The sequence below is a fragment of the Cyprinus carpio genome, chromosome B14, assembly GCF_018340385.1.
Source record: "Cyprinus carpio isolate SPL01 chromosome B14, ASM1834038v1, whole genome shotgun sequence".
NCBI classification, from domain to species: Eukaryota; Metazoa; Chordata; class Actinopteri; order Cypriniformes; family Cyprinidae; genus Cyprinus; species Cyprinus carpio.
In genome coordinates this window covers 20,295,066-20,321,008 of record NC_056610.1, presented here as the reverse complement: position 1 = coordinate 20,321,008, position 25,943 = coordinate 20,295,066, and the positions used below count along the sequence as shown (strand labels likewise).

At 37.5% G+C, this 25,943-nt stretch overlaps 1 protein-coding gene across 2 annotated transcripts in view; it reads right to left on the bottom strand.

Annotated features, from left to right (window-relative positions):
- gpc3 (glypican 3) overlaps positions 1-25,943 on the bottom strand; it is a 128,000-nt gene that overhangs the window by 91,865 nt on the left and 10,192 nt on the right. For both annotated transcript variants that reach the window (XM_042738499.1, XM_042738500.1), the window contains one exon: positions 22,328-22,489. In XM_042738499.1, coding sequence (XP_042594433.1) covers positions 22,328-22,489 — 162 coding nt within the window. The remainder of the gene's footprint in view (positions 1-22,327; positions 22,490-25,943) is intronic.

Genomic DNA, 25,943 nt, shown 5'->3' with positions numbered 1-25,943 from the left:
ATTAGTTAGTGCTTAATTAGTGCAATTAAAATTGTGTTTTCCAGCTAATTTTCAGCAAATTATTTCTTAAAACTACAGTATACAATAACATTTAAGCAATACAGATTATGTAAATGAAATTAATATTACTGTGTTAAGAATGTAATTGAAAAAGAGGCAGTATTGATTCAATCAATATTGATTTAATGTTGAGGATGTGAAACTAAGCACTCAACCCAGCTGAGAGCATGAATGTAGTCATGTAACACAGAGATATGAAGCTCTCAGAGATTTCGCTTGAGAGAGAGAGAGAGAGAGAGAGAGAATACACAAAAAAGAAGCAGGTGCAGCTGGTGGGAAACAAGAGACAGGGGAAGGAAGGAAGACTAAAAGAAAACCGTCTCTCAAAGACAGCAGGGATCCAAAGCACAAGGAGGTTCAGAGACATGTACAGTGAGATAATGTGTGCCGGCACTGTGTTCAGTCAGAACCGAGCCTGAAGTTATAGCAACAGAGCAGAGGAAAACAGAAACCCTTGGACAGACATCACTGATGCTCCTCTCCTCGCCTCTCAAGCTTTATTCCTTTGATCTCTATGTCCAAAGAAAACATCTCAATGCTGTAGAAATATCACGCTCAACTGGGATTATGACTAAAACCCAAGAGATTCTGCTCAAATTTAGCTTAAAACAACATCAGACCAGTTCTTAATGGAATATTCCTCACATTTTCAAAAGGAGAAAATGTTCTTCAGGTCCAATTAATGTAATGCAAGGCTTCTCTTGTGTTGGCTATGAGGCATTTCTCATTAACAGTATATGTTCAGTGAGGAGATCCGCTCAGTGTGCTATAACAACAAACACACACTCTCTCTTAACACTCCATCAAACCCCGTCTGACACATCTTTCAATTCTGAAAAGTTACAGACAGTCCCAGAGCCCCGTACAGAGAGACTGGAGAAGTTAAGAGATATGAGAGAGCAGACATTCTCCATGAGATGAGTGCTGGTGATCCATCACAATCACAAATACTGTCACCTTGTGCTCACGTTACATCATTTACTCATCATCCAAGCCTGTATGACTTTCTTTACTCCATGGAAAAGTTGTGTTATTTTTTCATCATCCAAGCCTGTATTGCTTTTCCTCTACACAACCAAAATAATGGTGAATCAGGGTTGTCAAGCTCCACAAATGCCAATAAAAAGTAACATGGTAAGGGTATTTTGAAAGTAGTCCATATGCCGTAAATCAAAAAATATATAAGCTGATTTACTCCATGGAAAAAAAAAGACTGTAAAAAGCTATGGTAAATGAAATGAATGAAACATTTAGTTAGGTACATCTGGGTTCTATGTTACATCTTATGTTGATAAATTAATGTTTATTATTTTAATGTAATTATTATTATCTGTATTTATTTATTTATTACAGTGTACGACTCATCCACTATACTATATAGGACTGTCATATTGTATCAGTAGACCTGGCATACAGTGCACTTGTGGTATGAACATTTATGATATTTTTTTTGGAGGTGTGAACTATCCCTTTAAAATCAAAAGTGTGCTCAGGACAAGTAGACGGCTGTATGGGGCTTTGATTATATTGCCTGTGGTACTGCCTCTGTCCTTAATGAGGATGACAAACACCAGTCAACTATTTACTTGACCATGGGCTGAACATCTCCCAACACTTATCTCCACTCACACACACACATACACACAGCCCAGCAATCAGGTCATTAAAACACTCAGAAGATGCCAGCAAAGGACACATGCAGACACACAAAGGCTCTCAACCGCTGTTTTGCCGTGCAAACAACAGCCAATTAGGCAAAGACACAGATGAGTGGATAGAGAGAGAGGAGATGAAACATTGATGGAGGGAGAAGAAACAGACATGACTGAGAAATGAGTCACGCTGGGAATATTGCACTAGTGGTCAAGTTCTAACTATTAGTCTGAGCCTCAGATGACACACTGAGAATACATGGTTTTATGTATACTGTATACATGGTTTTATGTATACTGCACAAAATATATTGTTTAATTTTTTTTGATTAACATATTTCTTTTATATTTTTTCTTGAATAATGTTTTTCAAAGACATCTCTTATGACTAAATAAGGATGAGTTTTTTTGGTGAAATATTATTAGAGTTTAAAATAACTGTTTTCTATTTTAATATATTTTGAAATGTGATTTATTCAGCATCATTACTCCAGTCTTCAGTGTCACATGATCCTAAACGAAATCATTTTTTTTCATAGAAATCATTCTAAATCATTCTAATATGATTTTTTATTGTTAATGATGAATTTATTTTTATAAATTTTGTTATTATTTTTGGTGGATATTGTTTGCGAAGATATTTTTTCAAGATTTTTAATATTTAAAACTTCTAGAAACTTTTTGAGAACTTTAATAAATATTGCCAAAAACTTTTTTTATAACAATTCCAAAGGTCTTACAACTGTTAACTTTGATAACTTTAATGCCAATTAAAAAAACAATCTAAAGGTCTTTACTGTCACTTCTGATTAACTTAATGCAATTCATTGCAGACTAAAAGTATTAATTTCTTTATAAAACAAGATATTATATATTATTATTTTATTATTTATTTATTTATTTATTCTTCCTTCATTACATTAATTATTAATTAAAAAACATTAAATTTAAATTATTTGTAACAAAATGTCTTATAATATTACACTTTAATCATCTATACAAAATAAGTTATTAGAGTACCTGATTAATTATTAATTTAAAGGTTAGAACATCATTAATCTCAGCACAATTAAACTATCAGCTAAAAACAAATCATAGGAACCCCTGCTCTCTGGGTTTAAAAACAGACACAAACATAGACTAGTACACACACATTGACGCACTCAGTGCATGGCCTCTGAGGGCACAGGTGTGTATGTGTGTGTGTGAGGTGTGAGAGGTGTGTACAGTGACAGATGGAGAGGGGCTGGTGGGGACAGACCACAGGAGCAGGATGGACTGAGCAGCTCGGCTGACTCAAACAGCAGAGACGCTGTGGGGCACGGAGCTTTTCCCTCACACCTACAGGAGGCTGAAGTGCTCTCAGCCAATCAGAGAGCAGGTGAGAGGGGGGAGGGACTGGAGACAGGGTGGAAATAAATTAGGGGCTACATGGCAACAGCCTCATAACAGATCCCCTCTCAACATGAGACAGAGAGAGTGAAAATGAGAGCCAGGCAAAAAAATAAAAAAATAGAAATGAGAGAGGGAAAGAAAAAAGGAGGCAAGAGGAAACCAAAGAAAGAGACTGTGAGAGAGAGGTGCGTCTGAGGAAGAGGACTAGGTCATGGCAGTGCTGAATGCTTGAGGGTCTCTCTGATCACCATGTGGCTCTGGATTATTCATGCCGCAGGTTAAAAGAGTAAGCGTCCATTTGCTGTGGACTCCATCTTCACATTCAGTGACAGCTGTAACGTACCACAGGGAGAGAAATTGTATAGAAAATAGAACAGCAAAAGTGCAAAAGGAACAGGAAAAGTGTGAAAAATAATTTAACGTGCTAGACACGCACAGGGAAAGAGAAGTAGTAGGAGGGAAGGAATCCAGGAAGTATGTTCAACTATTAAAACTGCATGAATTCCTGACCTTCCTCTGACTTCTCACCATGTAGCAGTACATGAATGTGAGAGACCAGAGGGCCACTGGGGAACCAACAGACCAAACTTTCCGCTGTAATGCACTAAAAATCTCACCCTCTGTGGTACCTTTCAAATCTTACTTGTGCTTCAGCGTATTATGACTGAACTGGGGGTCGACCGATTATCGGCCTGGCAGATTCTTCACACAGATATTAAGCATTTTTATGGTTATCGTTATCGTTCATTTTCAAAACCTATTTGCCAATAAAAAAAATTAAAAGCATTTAAAGAATGTTTTTGTCAGAGCCCTTGTTATTGTCTTAATTTTGACATAAATTTACATTTTTACACCAGACATATATATCAGTTCAAAATATCGGTTATTGGTCTACTTGATCTGTAATAATCTGTATTGACATCGGCCCTGAAAACCACATATTGGTCAACCCCTAGGTTGGACAAACCTGAAGCAGTGAGTAAGATTTTCAGTGAATAACAACTTCAACTGCTGTTTCTCACCCAAAGTTATCATATGGCTTCAGAATACAAGGAATATAGTGCATTAGTCATATATAAAATGCCTTTATGATACATTTTCAAAAAATGTGAAGAAATATGGGGGGGGTGCAACCAAATTGGACAAAAATGTAAATTATTACTGTCACAAATAAAGTGAAAATGAAAATGAAATGAAATGTAACAGTAGGATTAAATTTAGATGTGCTCATGTTATTTCTGTTTACAAGTTTTTACAATGTTGCACATTATAACCAATCACATGTGATTCTTTTGAATTTATGAATGCAACAGTCAATCAGAGGCCAGACTTTTGTTCAGTGCTTGCTGGCTGAATTCTGCACTCTCGCAAATTCTTTCATCATAAACATCAAAGTTCAGATGTACATATGCTGCAAGTATAGACAGTTCACTATGTATAATGGGAGATTTCTTCTTTTTTTTCTTTGAGAGTGCTTAAACTTGCGCTAGACTGAAATAATAATGTAGATATTGTTCTTTGATAATGTTAATGTTCTTTGCTTGCTTTCTCTATATAATTTATTCACTTAGTTACTAATTGGTAACTAACAATTATTTTATTAAATTGCGATCATGTTAAACACAGTTAATATTTCATTACATGACAGCAATATCTGTTATTCACCTAAAAAGACAGCTTTAATACGTGTTGCGTATTTCTTAACCGTCTAAGTACAAACAACATATGCTTAAACAGCAAGCACCACAACACACCACTTTAATTTTTTTCCTTTTTTTCCCCCTTTTTAACTTAAAAAAAGGAGGAAAGGGAGAAATGGAAGAAAAATAAATTAATTGGTCAAAATGGCACAGTGGTACACCACACATGATTTAAGCTGACCTACAGAGCAAACACATCAGCTTGACAGTGGAAATAGTGTGTGTGTGTGTGTGTGTGTGTGTGTGTGTGTGTGTGTGTGTGTGTGTGTGTGTGTGTGTGTGTGTGTGTGTGTGTGTGTGTGTGTATGACTGAGGACTCCAACCGTGTGTTCAGCATGAGTAAACAGTTGATATGGCTGGACTCATTCGATTATTAATGCAAGACAATTTCCTCAGCTGGCCAGAGCAGGGGATCCGATGCACATCAGCTCACCCTTGACCCTGACAGCAACTATCCCTCACTGACATCTGCCCACATGCTTCAACCAAGCATCATTCCTCTTAAAATGCCATAGTGTGTAGACTGACGGCCTTGTGTTTCACAGACTGATACATGCTTTCAAAGTTCAGAGCCTTACTTTCTCATTAATGCTTGTCAACAAGATTATCCATGACAGACTATAGCAGGAATGACCCAAAGGACAACACTGCCTCACTGCTATGTGCTGTGAATCTGTTTCTAAATTGATGCAGACCTATATTGCGGCAAAAACTGTGTGCTACATACAGTGGAGTCATAAATGAATTTAATGAACTTCAGAATGTTTCTGTATTTAATTTTTCTCTCTTTTACTTTAATGAAAGCAGCACACCAGCTGCATGAACTGCATGTGTTAAATGTGATGATCATGTTCTCCAGAATTTAACGAAGAACATCTGACTGTCTGTATAAAAACTTCACTAATCTGACTGTCACAAACTTGACTTAAAAATAGCTCATAGAGTAGTTTACTCAAAAATGAAAATTTGCTGAAAATGTACTCTTCCTCAGGCTATCCAAGATATAAATGTGTTTGTTTCTTCATTAGAACAGATTTGGAGAAATTTAGCATTACATCATTTGCTCACCAATGGATCCTCTGCAGTGAATGGGTGCCGTCAGAATGAGTCCAAACAGCTGATAAAAACATCAGAAAAATCCACAAGTAATCCACACCACTACATTAGTGTAAATCTGTGTGTTTGTTAGAAACAATTCAATCATTAAGGTATTTTTAACTTTAAAGCGCTGCTTCTGGGCCAAAAATAGTCTATAATCCATAATAACACTTCATAACACACATCTCCTGTTGTCCTCTCACAATCAAAATCCTTTTGTTTAGAACTGTTTTGGACTGTTTTGATTGTAAACGGGGCTTGATCTGTGTATTTTTCTCTCCTGGTTCAGAGAAGATAAGTTTTTCACAAAAAAAAAAACAATGTTATGAATAATGGCTCATATATTTTTTGCCAGAAAAACCAGTATGAATTAACAGTATTAATGATGGATTGTTTAATTGCAAACATGCAACTTCTGATTTCATGAGACATTAACTGATGTACTGGAGTGGTATGGATTATTGTGATGTTTTTATCAGCTGTTTGGATTCTCATTCTGACGGCACCCATCCACTCGTGAGCAAGTGATGTAATGCTAAATTTTGTAATTTCTCCAAATCTGACCGATGAAGAAACAAACTCATCTTGGATGACCTGAGGGTGAGTAAAGTCATTTTTCCCCTAAAATGTTCTATTTATTTCTGTGTATAAATTATAATCTCCATCCCAGATTTTCAGCGAGGCCTCAGACTTTTAGACCGCACTGAATGTATTTCCTAATGCCCTTTTCCTTTTTATTAAAAGAAATGCTCTGTTTCACTCCTGCCTGTCTATCAGTCATAACCCTCCCTTTCTGATTGTTTTGAAAGAAGAATGAATTATAAATGAATGGGTGCTCAATCTGGGCAAAATCAATACTAACAAGGTCCAAGTTAACTGTGCCGGCACGGTGCTTTCCCTCAGTCTGCCATCCTGCCACACCGCACACACACACACACACACAGATCCAGTCTACAGAGACATCTCACCCTCTTTGCATGCAAACTATCAGCAGGCCGGGCAGCAACCGAGCCCTTTCAGCAGATAATGAGGATTGCTTTTCAACCGATGCTGCTTTTCTCTGCAATAACATTCACGCTCGTAAATGAATGGAGAGAGCATTAAATGCCTCCTCCTCCACTCCTCCAGTGATCCATCTATCAGCACGGGTGGCCAACGCTGTCAGTCGGACAGAGGGGTGGGAGGGGAGAGTGATTGAGCGTGGCAGAACCTCCTTCATCATGCCACTTAGCCTCACAATTCCTCCCAGGGATCTATGCTGCCGAGACGGGGGATTGATGAGAATCTCGCCAAGTCCCTCTGTTCTCTTTCCCCACCCAAACATTTCTCCTCACATCAGCCCATCCAAGCAGAGAGACCCTCACTTACCCTCCTGTTCCAGCTACCCTAATCTCCAGGGCATCCCATCACCACTTCACAAGCTCCTGCTGGGCTGACATATCCTCGCAACACATTCCCATCTTGAATTATTCACCTACACTGCTAGGGTTCACAAATCCTGCCATAGACGAACGGGAACAACCATTGTTTTAAAGCCGAAGGGTTTCTGCTGAAATGTTTCATTTCTGTGCCACTAGTACTATGAAATGGTATTGAAAAAATAATGACTTTTTAAGGGGTCAGGGTTTGGCTGGTTAGCATGGCCCGTGATAAAGCAACATCAAAAAAGATTTTCACTATTGACAGCCCCACTCAAAATTAGACGTGTATTGTGATGGAATACATTTCTTTTCAAGTAACACATATTGCTATTATTTTATTATGTAACAGCAAAACAATAGATGTGATTTTTCAGTGCCTGATTTTGAAAATTGTGAAAAATGAAGGTGGCAAACCAGTCTATTAACATAATGGCTCAGGAGAGAAAGTTGAAAATTGTAACTGAAAAAAATTGGGGTGAAACAATTTTCACTTTGATATTGCTAGTACATTTCACAAATGACAAATAAATGAAAAGTAAAACTGAATTAAACATGTTGTGAAACAAACTGTGAAATAGAAAGAATTAAATAGTTTTTGAAAAGTTTTCTGACAGACAGACAGAGAGAGAGAGAGAGAGAGAGAGAGAGAGTGTGAGAGAGAGAGACAGAACTTTCCTGTGGCTCCAGTCATGTTGTCACATGACATTCACAGCTCAGGTCATTGTTCATAACCTCTTAATGCTCCTGCCAGCTTCTTCTAAACCAAAGACGGCAGATTATAAATCATATATTTCTGGCGTATCTCACACCAGCCCAGCAAGTGGCGTTGAGATAATAGGAAATGCTAACAGACAGTGTTTCACAGCTATAATAAAAGGCAATGTTGTTGGTCGGGGATGCCCAAATGCATAAATGTTCTGACAGCGCCAGTGTTTTTCAAGAACTCAACCAACAAATGTCTTACTTATAGTTTTCTTCACATAATATGCTTGGACAGGAGAAAGTATTTTACCATCAGAAAAAATGACACGCTTCAGGTTTAAAAGACTGGCTCTCTGCCCAGGTTAGCAGTCATGAAGGCTTGTTTCCATGGCTTTTTGACCTTAAAGGATAGTTTGAAGCAATAGTACACTAAATGGTAATGCAAACACATTTAGAAGCATTGACTTTGTCTGCAGGTGATATTTGGTACGTCTGACCAGCCGATCTTACTCCCACATGGGCCAAGCAAAAGAAGCCTAAAACGAAGAATAAGAGAGTTAGATAAGTCAAGTTCTTCCACTCTGCTCTCAGGTCTTTGACATGGCCGTGGTGGAGTTGCACACATTACGTATTGCATAAGCTGCTCAATAATGCAAGGCACTGAATGAAAAATACATTGGCCTTGACTTTGAATGCACAGCCGTTAGTAGGGCGCCAAGAGCCTCATGAGGGCAGGTTTAAGATGACAAACACAACCTCCTTCATGCAAAAGGATGAGAGGTTAAAGAGAGACAGTTGCGGAGAGAAACAATGATTTATGTATTTAACGGCTGGTTTAGTGTACGCCACAATTTCAAATCTGCTTTTAACTGATCAAGTCTCTTATGGAAGTTGAGGCTGTGACAAGACTTTGAACTGAAAGCTTCATTGACATTCAAGTCAAAAGACATTTTTCAATCTCACACCCACCTTCTAGAATTTTTACCAATTTTACAAGGACATCACACAAATGTTGCAGCACTGGAAGAGCAAAAAGATCTAAAAGACGGGGGTAAAAAGCTAATTTAAAAGAAACTGCTCATTAAAGATAAAAATAAATAAATAAATAAATAAAATAAATTATATTTGAAACATTAATTTAGTCAAAGTCAAATAGCATTCTTATGTTAATAAGATATACACACACACACACACATATATATATATATTAGGGCTGTCAAATGATTAATCACGATTAATCACATCCAAAATAAAAGTTTTGTTTACATAATATATGTGTGTATACTGTGTATATTTATTATGTATATATAAATACACACACATGCATGTATATATTTAAGAAGAATATGTTATGTTTATATATTAAATATATTTATATATAATATAAAATATAAGAATATAAATATATAAATGTATATACATGTAAATATTTTCTAAATATATAATTTATGTGTGTGTATTTATATATACATAATAAATATACCCTGTACACATACATATATTATGTAAACAAAAACTTTTATTTTGGATGTGATTAATCGTGATTAATCATTTGACAGCCCTAATCTATATATATATATATATATATATATAGTGTACAATATATATTACATATATATATTGTATGTTCTAGCGCCTTACATTGTTCAATAAAAAAATACTAGCGCTATTACAATATATATTGTTTGTTCTAGCGCCTTACATTGTCAAAAAAAAATACCGTGAAAAATGTACCTTGTTGGTTTAACTTGGTGCTATACACAATTATACACAAAGCCAGGGTTCATTTTATTTAATACTTCTGAATACACCTAAAAGGAAAAATTATTTTATAATTTACTCACTCTCAGGTCATTCCAAACACATACAATTTTGGTTAACCTTTGATACACAAATTAAGACATTTTTAATGAAACCTGAGAAGTTTCTCTTTCTCCACTGAAAGTCTTGGTAACCAAAACTTAAAAAACCCAAAAAGATCATAAATGGAATCTTATACAGAAGCTTAAACCTGCATGAGTGACACACCAGTGAGGCTTCTTTATATGCATGCTAATGACACATACATGAGGTCCCATGTTTACCATATTTGTATGCTCTATGTAAGTTTATGTGAAAAAAGTGTAAATCAAATCTGTTCATGATATAAAGCAATCATATCTCTTTAAAAGACATCAGATTCATCTTGAGATATCTTTATGACTTTCTAGGATCCTCTAACATTTGATTACCTGGAATTCCATTAAAACAGGTTTCATTCAAACAGGTTTCAGGTCTCAGGTTTCATTCAAAATATCTTAATTTGTGTTCTTAAGATTAACCAAAATTATGGATTCGGAATGACATGAGTTTAATTATGACAATCATTGAACATCATTATCAAGTATAATTAAATATGAAAACTTTTTTACTTTTACTCAAGTATGCTTTCAAATTGATAACTTCCCCCATCCTTCACTTACACATTTCCCAATATTTTGCACTATATCCTAGTAATAAATAAATAAATGAAACAGCTTCTCAGAGACCTCCTTTTTGTTCGACATCTTTGGTGTATTGTGAACGCTAAACCCAAGTGGCTTTAATGTGTCTGAGCCGCTCGAGAGTTTTTTGGGTGAAAGAGTGAGGGCTGTAAAGGAGTGTTGTTTTCAGGGAGGATGGCAGGGAGTTGAAAGTGGTGCTCAACTGATGGGGTTTTGATGCTACTATTTCAGAAAGCTCTTTGATCCAAATACAGCTCTTGTTTGTTTGTTTTCCATGATGAAGTATCTCAGCATAGGAGTCATGCAAGAATTTGAATCATAAGCATAGCGTAAACAGCCACTGCACAGGACAGAAAATAGTGACGGATTACTCCTTAATATAATCCGCTGTTTCTTCACATCCACTAAACCGTGCTCTCAAATAACCCGCCCGTCATCAAGTCTACTGAACTGTGACATTTATGGCGGCAGATTGTACATTCGTGAGAGATCATTAAGCATAATTACTAAATGTTCCTTGCTCTCGATATCACTGAGACAAACAAAGCACAATCTTACACCTTACGGTGCTGAAAATGACTTTGCGGTTTTGCATGATTAGAACAGAATAGAGCTGAGTTGAGGAATCGTGAGCGAGATATAAAGGCCTTATGCACACGCGCATTCATCATTCGCTGAGGTGTGCACGGAAAACCAGCCTGTATTAGCACGCGTACACAAACGCTGCCCATGAGATTCAGCATTTAACAGCGGCTCTGAAGGGAATACGAGGTGAGAGAAACAAATCCCATATAACCTACTGCCACAGTGATGTAGTGTCACGAGGACGGAGGAGCAAACCGGCGCTAATGCCCTCCATAGTGCATATCTATGAGTTGCTTGCGAAGTTTATGTGAGAACACAAATGGAAAACAAAAAAAGAGAGAGAGAAATCGGAACATGTATAATTCATGTCCATTTAGCCCATTGTGTGTCATTTGCAACTTGTCCCATTTCCTTTTTTCCTGCTCCACAGCGACTCGATGGGCCTTCCTAGCGATAATAAGTCACAATAAAACACGTCTTCATCAAAGTAAAGAAATAAGCCTTTGTCTCCAACACTGCAAGACACTAGAAAGAAATACCACACTTCTCACTAAATCGAACTCTCGGAGAGTGGTTCGCTTTTCTTTCCAGGGCGATAATGCAGCCGCTATTGAAGATTTCCCGAGCCACGGCCACAATGAAAATGCAAATACACCCCATGCAGAGCAGACTGGATGCCACACTATCAACAAAGAGACAGCCGCAGAATTTGGGCAAAAGTGTGGACCGAATTAAACATCAGGAGGATGATTAGAAACGCACAAACCCGACAGGACAAATCGCATGCTTGAAAGCAAAGCAGGGGAAAATACTCGTACCTCAGGGGATGCAACCGCAACATTAAGCCACCGGAGCGGGTGATAGACAGGAATAAGCTGGTCAGGGAGGAGCTGAAGGTGTAAATGGGGGCTTTAAACATGCTGCAGAAGGATTTGTAATAATAGACTTGCTACATGTACTAGTGACAGAACTGGGGCACAAAGGAACTTGGGTGTAAGGTTGTAATGTTTGAGATTTCTGGGCCAGAAATGTGTGGGTGGGTATTAGAAACAATCTGCATGAAGGAATATATGATGAGCTGTTGCCCTGCGACGTACTTCCTCCTCTGTGCTGATTTTCCCCTTAGCTCGCATGGACACTCAGGAGGTCTTTCTCCTCCTCACCATCTGCTAATTCAGGGCCAGACTCTAATCACCTGCTCCAATGCACCACTCTCATTCACAAACACCAGGCAAACCGTCTGCCACCTCGCAATGTAATTACTGTCATAATCAAGAGAGCACTGCTACCTCATAGCTTTACTCATGTAGATGCATGCTAATGTATTAGCAACAATTAGACCTCAATGGCACAGTCATCATGGTTAATGTTCAGATGCGCATTTCTGCACAGTGAGTCATGATGTCTGATGAACTTGTCGTGAAATGGTTTTATACTTGTTTGTTTAAACACATTATGCAAATTTAACTGCAGTATCATGGAAAAATTGATTTTTGTTCTTTTGAGAAGAATCTAACAAAATATAATACATAAACATAAATTTAATCCAGTAATAAACCATAATATAATATAATATAATATATAAGGTCCCTAAAATGGATATGACCAAATAATATTATAAAACTAATATTAAAACATAGAAAAATAATAAAAACTTATTTAATCACAATATATCATTTAATTTAAGTGTAAAATACTTTTTACTTATTTACTTATTTAAAACTATATTATATAAATATAATATATAATGTTCTTTAAACTAATTTGACCAAATAATACATATATTATACCATAAAATATAAATTAATATAGAATTTATACTAAAAAAATAAAACATAATAATGAATATAATTTAAATATTTTAAAAATAATATAATATAATATAATATAATATAATATAATATAATATAATATAATATACAAACCCGATTCCAAAAAAGTTGGGACACTTGTGAATAAAAACAGAATGCAATGATGTGGAAGGTTCAAATTTCAATATTTTATTCAGAATACAACATAGATGACATATCAAATGTTTAAACTGAGAAAGTGTATCATTTTAAGGGAAAAATAAATTTCATGGCATCAACACATCTCAAAAAAGTTGGGACAAGGCCATGTTTACCACTGTGTGGCATCCCATCTTCTTTTTATAACAGTCTGCAAACGTCTGGGGACTGAGGAGACAAGTGGATCAAGTTTAGGAATAGGAATGTTTCCCCATTCTTGTCTAATACAGGCTTCTAGTTGCTCAACTGTCTTAGGTCTTCTTTGTCGCATCTTCCTCTTTATGGTGCACCAAATGTTTTCTGTGGGTGAAAGATCTGGACTGCAGGCTGGCCATTTCAGTACCCGGATCCTTCTTCTACGCAGCCATGATGTTGTAATTGATGCAGTATGTGGTCTGGCGTTGTCATGTTGGAAAATGCAAAGTCTTCCCTGAAAGAGACGACGTCTGGATGGGAGCATATGTTGTTCTAGAACTTGGATATACCTTTCAGCATTGATGGTGCCTTTCCAGATGTGTAAGCTGCCCATGCCACACGCACTCATGCAACCCCATACCATCAGAGATGCAGGCTTCTGAACTGAGCGCTGATAACAACTTGAGTTGTCCTTGTCCTCTTTAGTCCGTATGACATGGCGTCCCAGTTTTCCAAAAAGAACTTCAAATTTTGATTCGTCTGACCAAAGAACAGCTTTCCACTTTGCCACAGTCCATTTCAAATGAGCCTTGGCCCAGAGAAAACGCCTGCGCTTCTGGATCATGTTTAGATATGGCTTCTTTTTTGACCTATAGAGTTTTAGCCGGCAACGGCGAATGGCACGAAGGATTGTGTTCACCGACAATGTTTTCTGGAAGTATTCCTGAGCCCATGTTGTGATTTCCATTGCAGTAGCATTCCTGTATGTGATGTAGTGCCGTCTAAGGGCCCGAAGATCACGGGCATCCAGTATGGTTTTCCGGCCTTGACCCTTACACACAGAGATTGTTCCAGATTCTCTGAATCTTTGGACGATATTATGCACTGTAGATGATGATAACTCCAAACTCTTTGCAATTTTTCTCTGAGAAGCTCCTTTCTGATATTGCTCCACTATTTTTCACTGCAGGATTGTGGGAATTGATGATCCTCTGCTCATCTTGACTTCTGAGAGACACTGCCACTCTGAGAGGCTCTTTTTATACCCAATCATGTTGCCAGTTGACCTAATAAGTTGCAAATTGGTCCTCCAGCTGTTCCTTATATGTACATTTAACTTTTCCAGCCTCTTATTGCTACCTGTCGCAACTTTTTTGGAATGTGTAGCTCTCATGAAATACAAAATGAGCCAGTGTTTGGCATGACATTTCAAAATGTCTCACTTTCAACATATGATATGTTATCTACGTTCTATTGTGAATAAAATATAAGTTTATGAGATTTGTAAATTATTCCATTCCTTTTTTACAATTTGTACAGTGTCCCAACTTTTTTGGAATCGGGTTTGTAATATAATATAATAATAAAAACATATAAACGCAATCTATAATATATGGCTCTGAAAACTGAACAATTTCCTGCCTGAATAATCTACATAGTTGAATACCATTCAATTGCTTGTACTGATTTTTATTTTACAAAACTAAATAATAACAGAAAGAGCCTGAACATACAAAGCTATCTGAAAAAATAATGCCCTTTACTCTCAATTCACCATTGCTGCTTAAGGAAAACACTTTGTTTTAACACCTCAGAGCTCTTGGGCAGTCACAGAGCAGTGCTTAACTTAGAAAGCAATAGATAACTGACAGCATAAGGCTCCACAGAGCTTCACTAACTGCACTGTAGTTAAGGCTCATCCTAAGCAAACTATTGAAGTGTGTGTCTCCCGGCGCAGTCTGCTGTCTGAGTCTCCACTGAGTCACTCTTCAGAGACAAAGTCACTCTCTAAGCTGTTCCTTACCCTCCGAGCTCTTGGTCTCTTTACTACAGCACAGAGTCTGGGGAGAGAGATCACTTTGAGGATTACACCAGACTGGATCAGTCTCCACTAGACTCATATTCAGTTGAGCACCAAAGACCTCGACGAGCCTGTGCACCCCTATGACACCAGCCCATAAATATCCACAGAGCCTGCGAGAGAAAACTAATTATAATTGCGAGAGAAAGATGCGGTGATGGCAAGTATATTTTCACTCATCAGGCAAACGAGGCACAAAGGGCTTGTTTGCGAGATGGCACAGACATTTCTAACCATCATTAAGTTATTAAATTCGCCCTAGGCAGTGAGTAAACAACTTCAGATGGCTTTCACGGCCGGTCCAGCTCTCTGTCAGCCAGGCCGTTATTGGGTTATGGCGAAACTTCGACAAAGAGCTAAATGACTCCGGAGAGAGAGTGGAGCGGGCAGCATTAGAGAGGAGTATGCCGGGAAAAAGCGGGACGGGGAAAAAAAACATTGAAACTAAGACCAGACGCCTAAAGCACTTAAGATCGAGCAGCACTAACAAGGTTGGGACGAGAATTGGACATGCAGCATCGACTGAAATAACCTTTGATTACTTGCTGTTGCACTGGATAAAGTGGCTCATTGAGGTATAGAAGCACTGAATTGTGCGATACTGTTGCTAAATTTTGTTGGGGCCAAACAAACCACAGGCTGGCATAATGTCTATAGCAACCAGACATCTAATTGAGGGATGATGAGGAATGATGTAATGCTTGACTGAATGTGATTTGCTTAACTATAAGTCTGAACTTTAGGCATGAAATGAGCATGGATATTTCTGAGCTAAATGTAGTCTTAATGGATCCTCTACGGTGAAGTCTAAAGTACTTGTGCTCCTTTAAAGATGTGATTTGGTTAAAACTAGAGAGCCATCTGTTTTGTCTAGAGCTGTCAGAAAGTGTGTGTGAGAGGCTATCTTGTCTTCAATGGCACATAAAAACAAAATGAGCTGTGATTTGCCGAACATGAAGAGATGGTGAATACATAGTCTCCTCTGTTACACTGCTGATAAAGTCTGAGCAGAATAAAAACAAGCAAAATGAAAATCTATAGTACTATATTTGTGTATTTACACTTCATAAACTGAGGTTGGGAAGATTTATTTATTTATTTTTTATTTTTTTTACAACGGGTCTCTTATGCTGTTCAAGCTTGCATTTATTTGATCAAAAATACTGTAAATCAGTAATATTGTGAAACATTATTACTGTTTTCTATTTTAATATTTTCTATATAATTTATTCCTGTGATGCAAAGCTGAATTTTTAGCATCATTAATCCAGTCTTCAGTGTCACATGATCCTTCAGAAATCATTGTAATATGCGGATTTGCTGCTCTGGAAACATTTCTTATTAATTTTAATTATTATTATTTATTTAATTGTCATTGGTTTAAAAAGGCATTACACATACAGTTGACTTTTATCTTATTTTGCGAAGAATTTGTTATGCAGCAGACACACTCACCCAGAACTCATTCTGGCTCTCTGAGCTCACACATATCAATACCTAAAGCATGTCTTTCAAGGGGGATCTGAGGATGAGAAAATGGATAAATTAAGCATGACTCTCTTTTTACATTACATTCTTTGAAACTGGGATTACCTGTTAATTTGTTTCCGAATAAAAAAAAAGAGTCAGTGTCATTTACATGCTGTGTACCTTCCCAAAGTGGTTAAAAGCAGCTCCGTGTGGCGCTGCAGATCTCGCTCAGTCCTGCTAACAGGAATTAGAGTTGTCTGTCAAGCTGAATGACATGTGAGACCAAAACACCTCACTGACTTGGTTTTCCACCAGGGTTTGGCGTCAATCTTTAGCTCTAAATGATCCCTTCCAGCACTTCATTAATCACCAGTTCAGTTTAACAGCTGGCAGAAATATTGTGTAACCAGCAAACTTGATCTAGATGAAAGTTCTTTCTTAACGTCATATAAAGAACAATGTCTACTATATCAAGATGTCATTCAGTGACACTCAAACATATTCACATAATTCATATGGTTCACTGCATGGTCAGAAATGAACTTTTTACCATTAAGAGGCAATTTTTGGCCCCTAACTAAACGGACATTTAAGGGAAACGGTGCAGTCAAACCTCCGCTTCGCATCGGGGTCCTGATCACCCTGTCGGGGTTTATTCTGCGAGAACAACCGGCTGGATGTACATTATCCCTTACTTATTACAGGGCTCTGTGGAATACTTGATTCTGATTGGTCAGTTGGGGCATTCCGAGGTATGTTATCCCCGGATAACAACCTGTAAAAGCTAATAACACAGGCTCATCCGGGTAACAGCAGTCGGCGCTGTACTCTTGCTTGAACTAATTTTGTTCTTGGTGGAAGCTTTGGGTTTGTTTAGCTAATAAAATATTAAAACTCGATTCAAAATGGTGTACAATTGTTTAATTATGTCATCCTGGTATCGCAGACTCGCTCTTGTTTCATACAAACCCAGCTGCTGCCATTTTGCTACGATTGTTTTGTATGCTGTAGTGGATTATGAGAGAACTAACAAACTGGTAAGGTTTTAAAAAATTTTCATCTTAAATATTTTATTGCTAGGGCTGTCAAATGATTAATCACGATTAATCACATCCAAAATAAAAGTTTTGTTTACATGATATATGTATGTGTACAGGGTATATTTATTATGTATATGTAAATACACACACATAAATTATATATTTAGAAAATATTTACATGTATATACATTTATATATTTATATTCTTATATTTTATATTATATATAAATATATTTAATATATAAACATAACATATTCTTCTTAAATATATACATGCATGTGTGTGTATTTATATATACATAATAAATATACACAGTATACACACATATATTATGTAAACAAAACTTTTATTTTGGATGTGATTAATCGTGATTAATCATTTGACAGCCCTATTTATTGCCTTAATTATTTTGTGGTGAAATGTTGTGTAATACGTGGTTTGACTGCACCATTTCCCTTAAATGTCCATTTAGTTTGAATTTGCCGCTTGCTCGCAACTGCTGTCTTCACGGAAGCTTTGCGTTCAAATATTTCAAATCAATATTTCGCATCTAATTATTTACTTATGTGGCAAGTAGCCGTGTGATAAGCAGGATGCTTCGCGTCAGGGTCCTGATCACCCTGTCAGGGTTTATTCTGCGAGAACAACCGGCTGGATGTACATTATGCCTTACTAAAAGGATGCATATTAGTACATTATAGGAACATATTAGTATTTTAAAAGTACATATCAGTACCTTTAGAAAAGGTACCGCCGTGACAGATTTTATAGCAGATGCTGCCATATTATGTCTCATTTTTCAAAACTCCTGATTTGTAGCACAGACTGAATCACAAAGTGAAGTCTCAAAAAACTTCCTCACATGCCACATGTCTATCTTTTATCACCCACAGGCTGATTCCGTTTAAGATTTTAGAGGCTTTTAACCAAGTCATTGACATGAATCAAAAAGACACACTGTGACTAAATGCGATATGAGACCGATGAGGGGACCCAGAAAACTGGCGCGTGGTGCTCATCACTAGATGTTCTGAAAAAGTCCCTGTGACAGAGCCTCTTAACTTTTATGATTGTTTGGCAAAGTTGACTTCAAAGAGCCGATTCTTTGGCGCTGCTTGCGGTGTGTGAGAAAGCCAGGCTAGCACGGGGAGGGGCAGCAGGGGCTGATGGGAGTTGAGTGAAGGGAAGGGATGGAGGATGCTGGAGTGGAGAGCAGAGCCCTTTGATCTGTGTCAGCCACGAAAAGTACAAAAGAATCAAAAGCAATGGGGAGAGCGGCACAGAAGATTGCAAACAAGACCCGCTCGCAATTCCCCGCGGGAGCGTACCGGGGAAAAACACAACAAGACAAGAACACATTTCAGAAATTCTGCAGGCTGTTTGGGAATTTCTCTCAGGCTTAAAGCTGAAGCAATTAGCATTGAACCACCTCTCTGAACAGACAGGGGCTAGTTAAATCCACCATGCTAACATTGTTAGTGCAACACAATTAGTGGAGGCAACCCACTGATGCCAAATTACACGATTCATTAAACTGACCAATCAAGAAGATCCATTTTTCAATCAACGTGAATGCTACTTTCTATTTGTAATTGGCTGTCCATTTGTAATTAGTGCTGGGGAAGCAACTTTAAAATTAAAGAAAGGTTAGAAAGGACAATTTACCTACAACAACAAATAATAGGTCTGCAAGAAACCTAGGGGCAGTTTTACTAAACAGGGCAAATTAGCGCGAGAGCGCAAGTCCAAAACAGCGCAGACAGGAGGGGAAATATCATCGGGGTGATTTACTAACAATGCACAAATTAAAGAACACAGACGCAACATCTCATTTATCTATCGACTCATACCAAGCGCAGCACAAATTAGTGTAGTTGCAAATAAAGAATAAAGAAATAAAGAAGCCACAGTATGTTGAAAATAACCGGAGGCCAAAAAATGAAGGTTTGCTAGAAGTTTTGATAGACCCGGTATTGCGTGACTCCTAGTTGAGGGTTCCAAGTCATCTTTTATTTTCTGAAGCACATTAAAAATAACATGGCTTGGCAAACAATATGTTCAGATAAAATGTTCTTCTGGCATTCAAAATAATATGTGTGGAAAAAATCCTCTCCATTCTACCACGCGCTCTCTATTCTCTGCAGTGCCTCCTCCTACCAACAACAATTGCAGCCATTTCAAAATGGTTTAAGACATGTTTTGTTGGGCATTAAATAATGGCGCAAATGCTAGTAATTTGACGAGCGCAAATGTTAGTGAAAACACATTTCTTGGTTCATTTGAACTGTCTGAAAGGGAAACTCCTACAAATGCATATTCAATAAGGTCAGGTGTTATTTAATAAAAATAACTGTCCACGCCTTTTCAGCAGTAATTCTTCACTGCGTGTCTTTAGTAAAACTTGACAGTAAAGTTTTAACACCAAAAGACAGTTTGCGCTGGCACAAGCTGTTAGTAAAACTGGCCCCTAACCTAATCCAATCTAATACTCAAAAGTTTGGAATCGGTTAATTGTTTTAATATTTCTAAAAGAAGTCACTTACCAAAGCTGCTTATTTGATCAACAGTACAGTAATATTGTGAAATATATTTACAATTTAAAATAGCTGTTTTCTATTTTAATATATTTCAAATGTAATTTATTCCTGTAATGACTCTTTAATGAATAGGAAGTTCAAAAAACAACATTTATTGGAAATAGAAATCTTGTGTATCATTTTCAGTTTCTTTACTGTAACTTTGGCCAATTTAATGCATCCTTACTGAGAAAAAAGAAGAAAAAAAAAAAAACTACTGCTGAAACCAAACCTTTGAATGGTATTGAAAAACAGTGATGAATAACAGAATTTAACTGGTAAATATACTGATACAAAATGAAGATACTGCACAGGATTTATTTTAACTGTTTTTGCAAGAGAAACATTTGGACCAATTCACTAAAAAGAATTAGACTTCCTCAGGTTACATATTTATCACTGAATCATATTCATTTTGAATGAAATTAACTATTTTTATTTGAGTTTGAATGGCTGTAGAGTGTCCATATGTCAAAAAATAGCAATACAGCATTTTATCGTGCAACAGCACTACTTCTTGTTCAGTTTGTTACATTACTGGAAAAGCAACAGCCTAAAGGCCTTTCCACACTGAGCGCGATGCGGAAAAGCATGTCGAATCGCTGACGAACACTACTTTCACACCGAATTTCACTTTTTCACCTTCTGTTAATTCACGCCTGCAAGCTAGGTGGCGCCAACCAACAATGCATTTTTCCTTCAGCAAGGTTCTACACCAGAAACAAAATATCTATAATGCTAACAAGAATAGGCTACATCCTAAAATATAATTACAAGTACAAACAGGATCAAGCTACACTTGAAAATGTAATTATTAATGTATTTGCTTACCCACTTTAAACCATCATCGAGTGCTTTAGAATAACTTCCAATTGTGATCTATAGTTGATTTTGATAAATAAGCAGACGTATGCACTCTTTGTATGTTTAATAACGCTACACTGCAAATATTTGTCATAAACATTCTTCATTGCTATAAAAATACCATGAGCTGCATAAAAAACACATACACAAAATATATCATCTTAATCATATGTCTATTTGCTTTCATATTTCAAGAGTTAACGTGCTCTGGCTCATAACACTTGCGCACGTGGAAGAAAACGGACGGTGCTCTACAGATCACATAATTCAGTGGAAAATTAATAGAAATGTTATTCTGTATAAAGAACATGTGAGAATAAATCTGTTCTCAAATACCAATGATAACAATAACCCAGCATCCACTCTCTTCTCTTATCTGGGATACTCTTCTTCTATGTTTGTTTACACTGGTCTTCGAAACAGCACCACCACTCTTGCCTTTTTGTGCAACAGCAGCTGCTCTGGTCACGTGATCCTAGCTCAAATCTTATTGGAGGGCCCATGTTTACACTTTGCGAAACTGAAAAGATTCATCGGACTTGTGTGGGAAAAAATTTGGTGTGAAAATGTTCACGGTTTATGTGGAAGCATCCATAGAAATCTATTGTTTTATTCCAGTGAACCTTTTCGGTCCATAAAATTTCATAATGTGACCGCACCTTTGTCAGTTGATCTAAAAACACTGGTTTTAATAAATTTGTTCATAACTTCATAAAGCATAAAGTTTCATGAATCAGTCCCACTGTGTATTTTTAATTGCGTTGTTGTAGGGCTGCACAATTAATCAAAATTAAATCGCAAAGGCAATAAATCGCAATTAGGCAGAAGCTACGATTGTCATGTGTATCTTTCAGTGAAGCACGGAAGGACATCATCTCACGGAAGGATTTATTTCAAACACTCGACTGACGTTAGGAAGTGAATTTGGAGTTAAAACATGTTATTAAATGCAATATTTTCACGTGCTCTCAGATGGAGCAGCATTTACTACACAGAGCCGTAGTTCACTGAGAAGATACGCAAAGAGCTGTCATAACCGAGAACGATTTTGTCGATTTCATAATCCTACAATTATATCGTCTGCGATTATGAATGCAATTTTGCATAGCTTGTCAGAGAACTATGGCTCTGCTTAGTAAATGCTGCTTCACCTGAAAGCAGGTGATGGAGATTTACTGCTAATCACAGAACCGGCTTTACTGACTAAATAGCATGACAATCGCAATTAATCGGCTGCGATTAATCGTGCAGCCCTACGTTGTTGCAGAAACTCACCTTGAAAGAGGGCGGCATTCTGAATGATGAGAACTTTGAGCTGAGCGCTGGTGGCCTGGAGACTGGACTCCATATTCTGTTTGGCAATGAGCAAGTAGCGCTCCTCCATTTTGCGAGAACAGCAGGTCAGGCCTTTCGGCTGGCACACCTGCAGATCTGAGCCTGAAAAACAGGAGAAAGACACAAAATTTGATACAGCCATTGCAATAAACAACTCAGACTGCAGCACTTAATAAATTCCATCTGAAAGCATGTTTGCTTTATGAGTCAAGCTTCAGAGAGAGCTGGAGAAAACCGTTCGTTTTATAGAGCTCATTGTTTACTTTACCTATTCAAATCTCAAACACAACAAAATGAATACCTGCTACTTAACTGAAATATGATATTTAATTTCTATGCATTGCATTTCATCCAGCCAATCTGATTAGCAGAGAACAAACACTCATTAAAGGAAAACAAGATAATCAGGGAGAACGTTTCGGTAAAGACGGACCCCAGGAGACTACTACTATGCAAAATATGTCCATTTAAAGTCTGAAGTAGTGCAACTCCCCATGTGGACTGGATGAAAGAGACATGGATGAGCAGAAAAACAGTCAACACATTGACAGGAACGTCTTGTTGAAGTGAATGAAGAGGTGACGGGTGATTTGTTGACACCCGTTATACTAGAATCGAGGTTTGAAGGTTATCTATCAAAGAGGCATAATTGGATTTGCTGGGAGAGAAAAGCCTATTGAGAAATATGCTCTCTGGATAAAGGAGCTTCAGTTCGTGGCTCACATATGAATAATAATCTAAAAATGGTCATGCCCTGTGGGGAGAGAAACAAAACTGAATCTATTGAATCAAACATCAAGAATGCAGAAAATAAAAATGACCAATGCCTGATTAAGTCCCCCATGTGTTAAATTTGATGGCCAGGAGGCGGATTTAAAACAACAACAACAAAATTGCACACAATCAAAATCTTACAGGGGTTCATTTTCACATTAATTTATTTATCAGCTCTTTTCACAAATAAGCATAAAACATCAAATCTTCTCACATTTTAAATGATACTTTGTGAATTGCAAATGCTTTCCTTCTGAAGTAGGGGAAAAAAACAACACACAATACTCACGTCTCATATTGCAGAACTTCCAACACTGAAAAACACATGTAAAGGGTTGTTTTGGCCAGAGTGCATTGTGGGATTCCACTGCATTCAGGTCAAACAGACCTCTCTGCATGTGAACCAGGACTAGGAAACAGCTGCTGTGAAAATCAGTAGGATTATTGCAAATGTTTTCCCCGGGGCCGCAGATCCACATTTGGAAATGTGGCCAATTATCTTGCGATTACACATGCAAGGAGAGAACTTGCACTCCGCAAATCCTCAGCCCTTTCAAATGTTCGTTTCCATTATTATTTTGAAAGGGCATCCTACATGCAACTTTGTTCTCAGTCACTTTGCCTCTCTGTCATCTCATGCATCTCAGAGCAGCGCTGCTAAACCGGAGCCAAATGAAGTGTGTGAGTGTGTGTATGTCAGCTACCTGAGGGGGTGGAGGTGGCACTAGGTTGATTGATAGTGCTGTAAACAAACTTCAGAGGAGTCCCAATGCTCCAGTTCACACAAACATAGAAGATGATGATGGGGTAGGAGAAAAGGAGGGCATAACACGATCTGGGCAGAGACGAGAGTGTCACTGCTCTGTTTAAGAGAGGCTTTTTGCTGCACTTTAGAATACTGTCATAACTATTGTGAGCGTTCGACTAAAAGGGACGGGATAAAAATAAAACAGGATAAACATTCACAGTCGGATGCTCTCAGATAGCAAATTTCCTCATGGAGTAGACCTCAAGAACATGTTTCCCAATGAACAGTAATAGACAGAACCAAAAATGGTGGTAAGGAACTACTTACTTGCATTCAGAATCAATCAGGTTTGGTCTTTACTAGGCTTCAGAACAGAGAAATGGTTCCATTTAAAAACATAAATAGGCCTAAAAATTTATTTTTCACACACACACAAAAGAGAATTCTGTCATCATTTACTCATACTCTTAAGATATTAAAAAGGGGTTGTCAAAACAACACTGGACCCCAGTAACTTCATTTTTCAAAATATCCTATTTTTTCTCCTTCAGAAAAACAAAAAACATACAAGTTTGGAACCGCATTAACATGAACAAATAATGAATAAAAATATGACTCAGTATGCCTTTAAGGCCTAAATTAGTGTAGGTACTGATTAGTTTTTCTTATGATAATGGGTAGTTAATACACTACCATTGGGGAAGTCGTGGCCTAGTGGTTAGAGAGTTTGACTCCTAACCCTAAGGTTGTGGGTTCGAGTATTGGGCCGGCAAAACCACGACTGAGGTGCCCTTGAGCAAGGCACCGAACCCTCAACTGCTCCCCAGGCGCCGCAGCATAAAGGGCTGCCCACTGCTCCGGGTGTGTGTGTGCACTTCATGGTGTGTGTGGTTAAATGCAGAGCACGAATTCTGAGTATGGGTCACCATACTTGGCTGTATGTCATGACACACTTTTCACGACACTTTATGAAATTCTGTCAGTGGTATTCTATAAAAACATAAAGGACTGAATGAAGTATATTTCCAAATGTTTTGTGCTTATTTTTTACACATTTACTATGAAAATGATCCAAGCACTTGGCAACAGAATTTTTACAGAGTGTTTCTGCTTTCCTAATATTTCCTTCTCAAATTGAATAGAATAGTTAATGGAACTGGTAGGATTCAGAACCGGAATCATTAAATTCCTTTTGATTCTTACACTGAAAGTGCTCAATAAATGATTTTCAATTTTTCAATCCATGCCAGTTCATCATCGAATATGGGAAAACAAATCCAACAAGAAGTCCTAAAAACATACTCTACAAGTTTGTTGATTGAAATAACTTAATAGACCATGAAAGAGATTAAAATGCAGGAGATTTAAGTGCTGCCAAATTTTAAATCCCATATGAAAATGTGAAGACAAAATGTCAAAGAAATCGCCTTGGGGGAAAGGAAAAAATGCTGATCTACTAAGCACACAGCGCCTGTTAGGAATGGGTAAATAAACCCATTAACATCACATGCCATCAAATACCAACAACAGCAAGAAAAAACCAACAATTTCTGATCTGCACCCATACGGATATGAAATGAGAAATCATGGGCAAAGCTGCCATATTGTGCAGACGGCACATTTCATATGCGCACCGACAGGCTTAATATCCAAAATCAATACTTGCAAAGGACTGGCGACAGATACGATCGAGCTAATTTCAGATTCCAAGGCAAATTTATTAAGCTGTCAATAGCCTAGCGAGTGGAGGGGTGGGGGGAGAGCTGGCAGAAGGGAACAGGTATGAAAGGAGAAAGAACTCAGACAGATTTAGTAATTATCTTCAGCAAAACAGACAATTTTATTGGCACGTCTGCTGTTCGCAGATGATAAATGTACTTTATTAGAGAAGTTGCGAGCTGTCAGGGAAAAGTGAAGGACTTTACAGGAGGGAGATTGCTCCCAGCAGAGAAGCATAAACAAATATTACATCACGGTCTCTAACTAAAGACTGCTCATAAATACGACTGATTAGATTGTTTGTCTTCTGAAAGT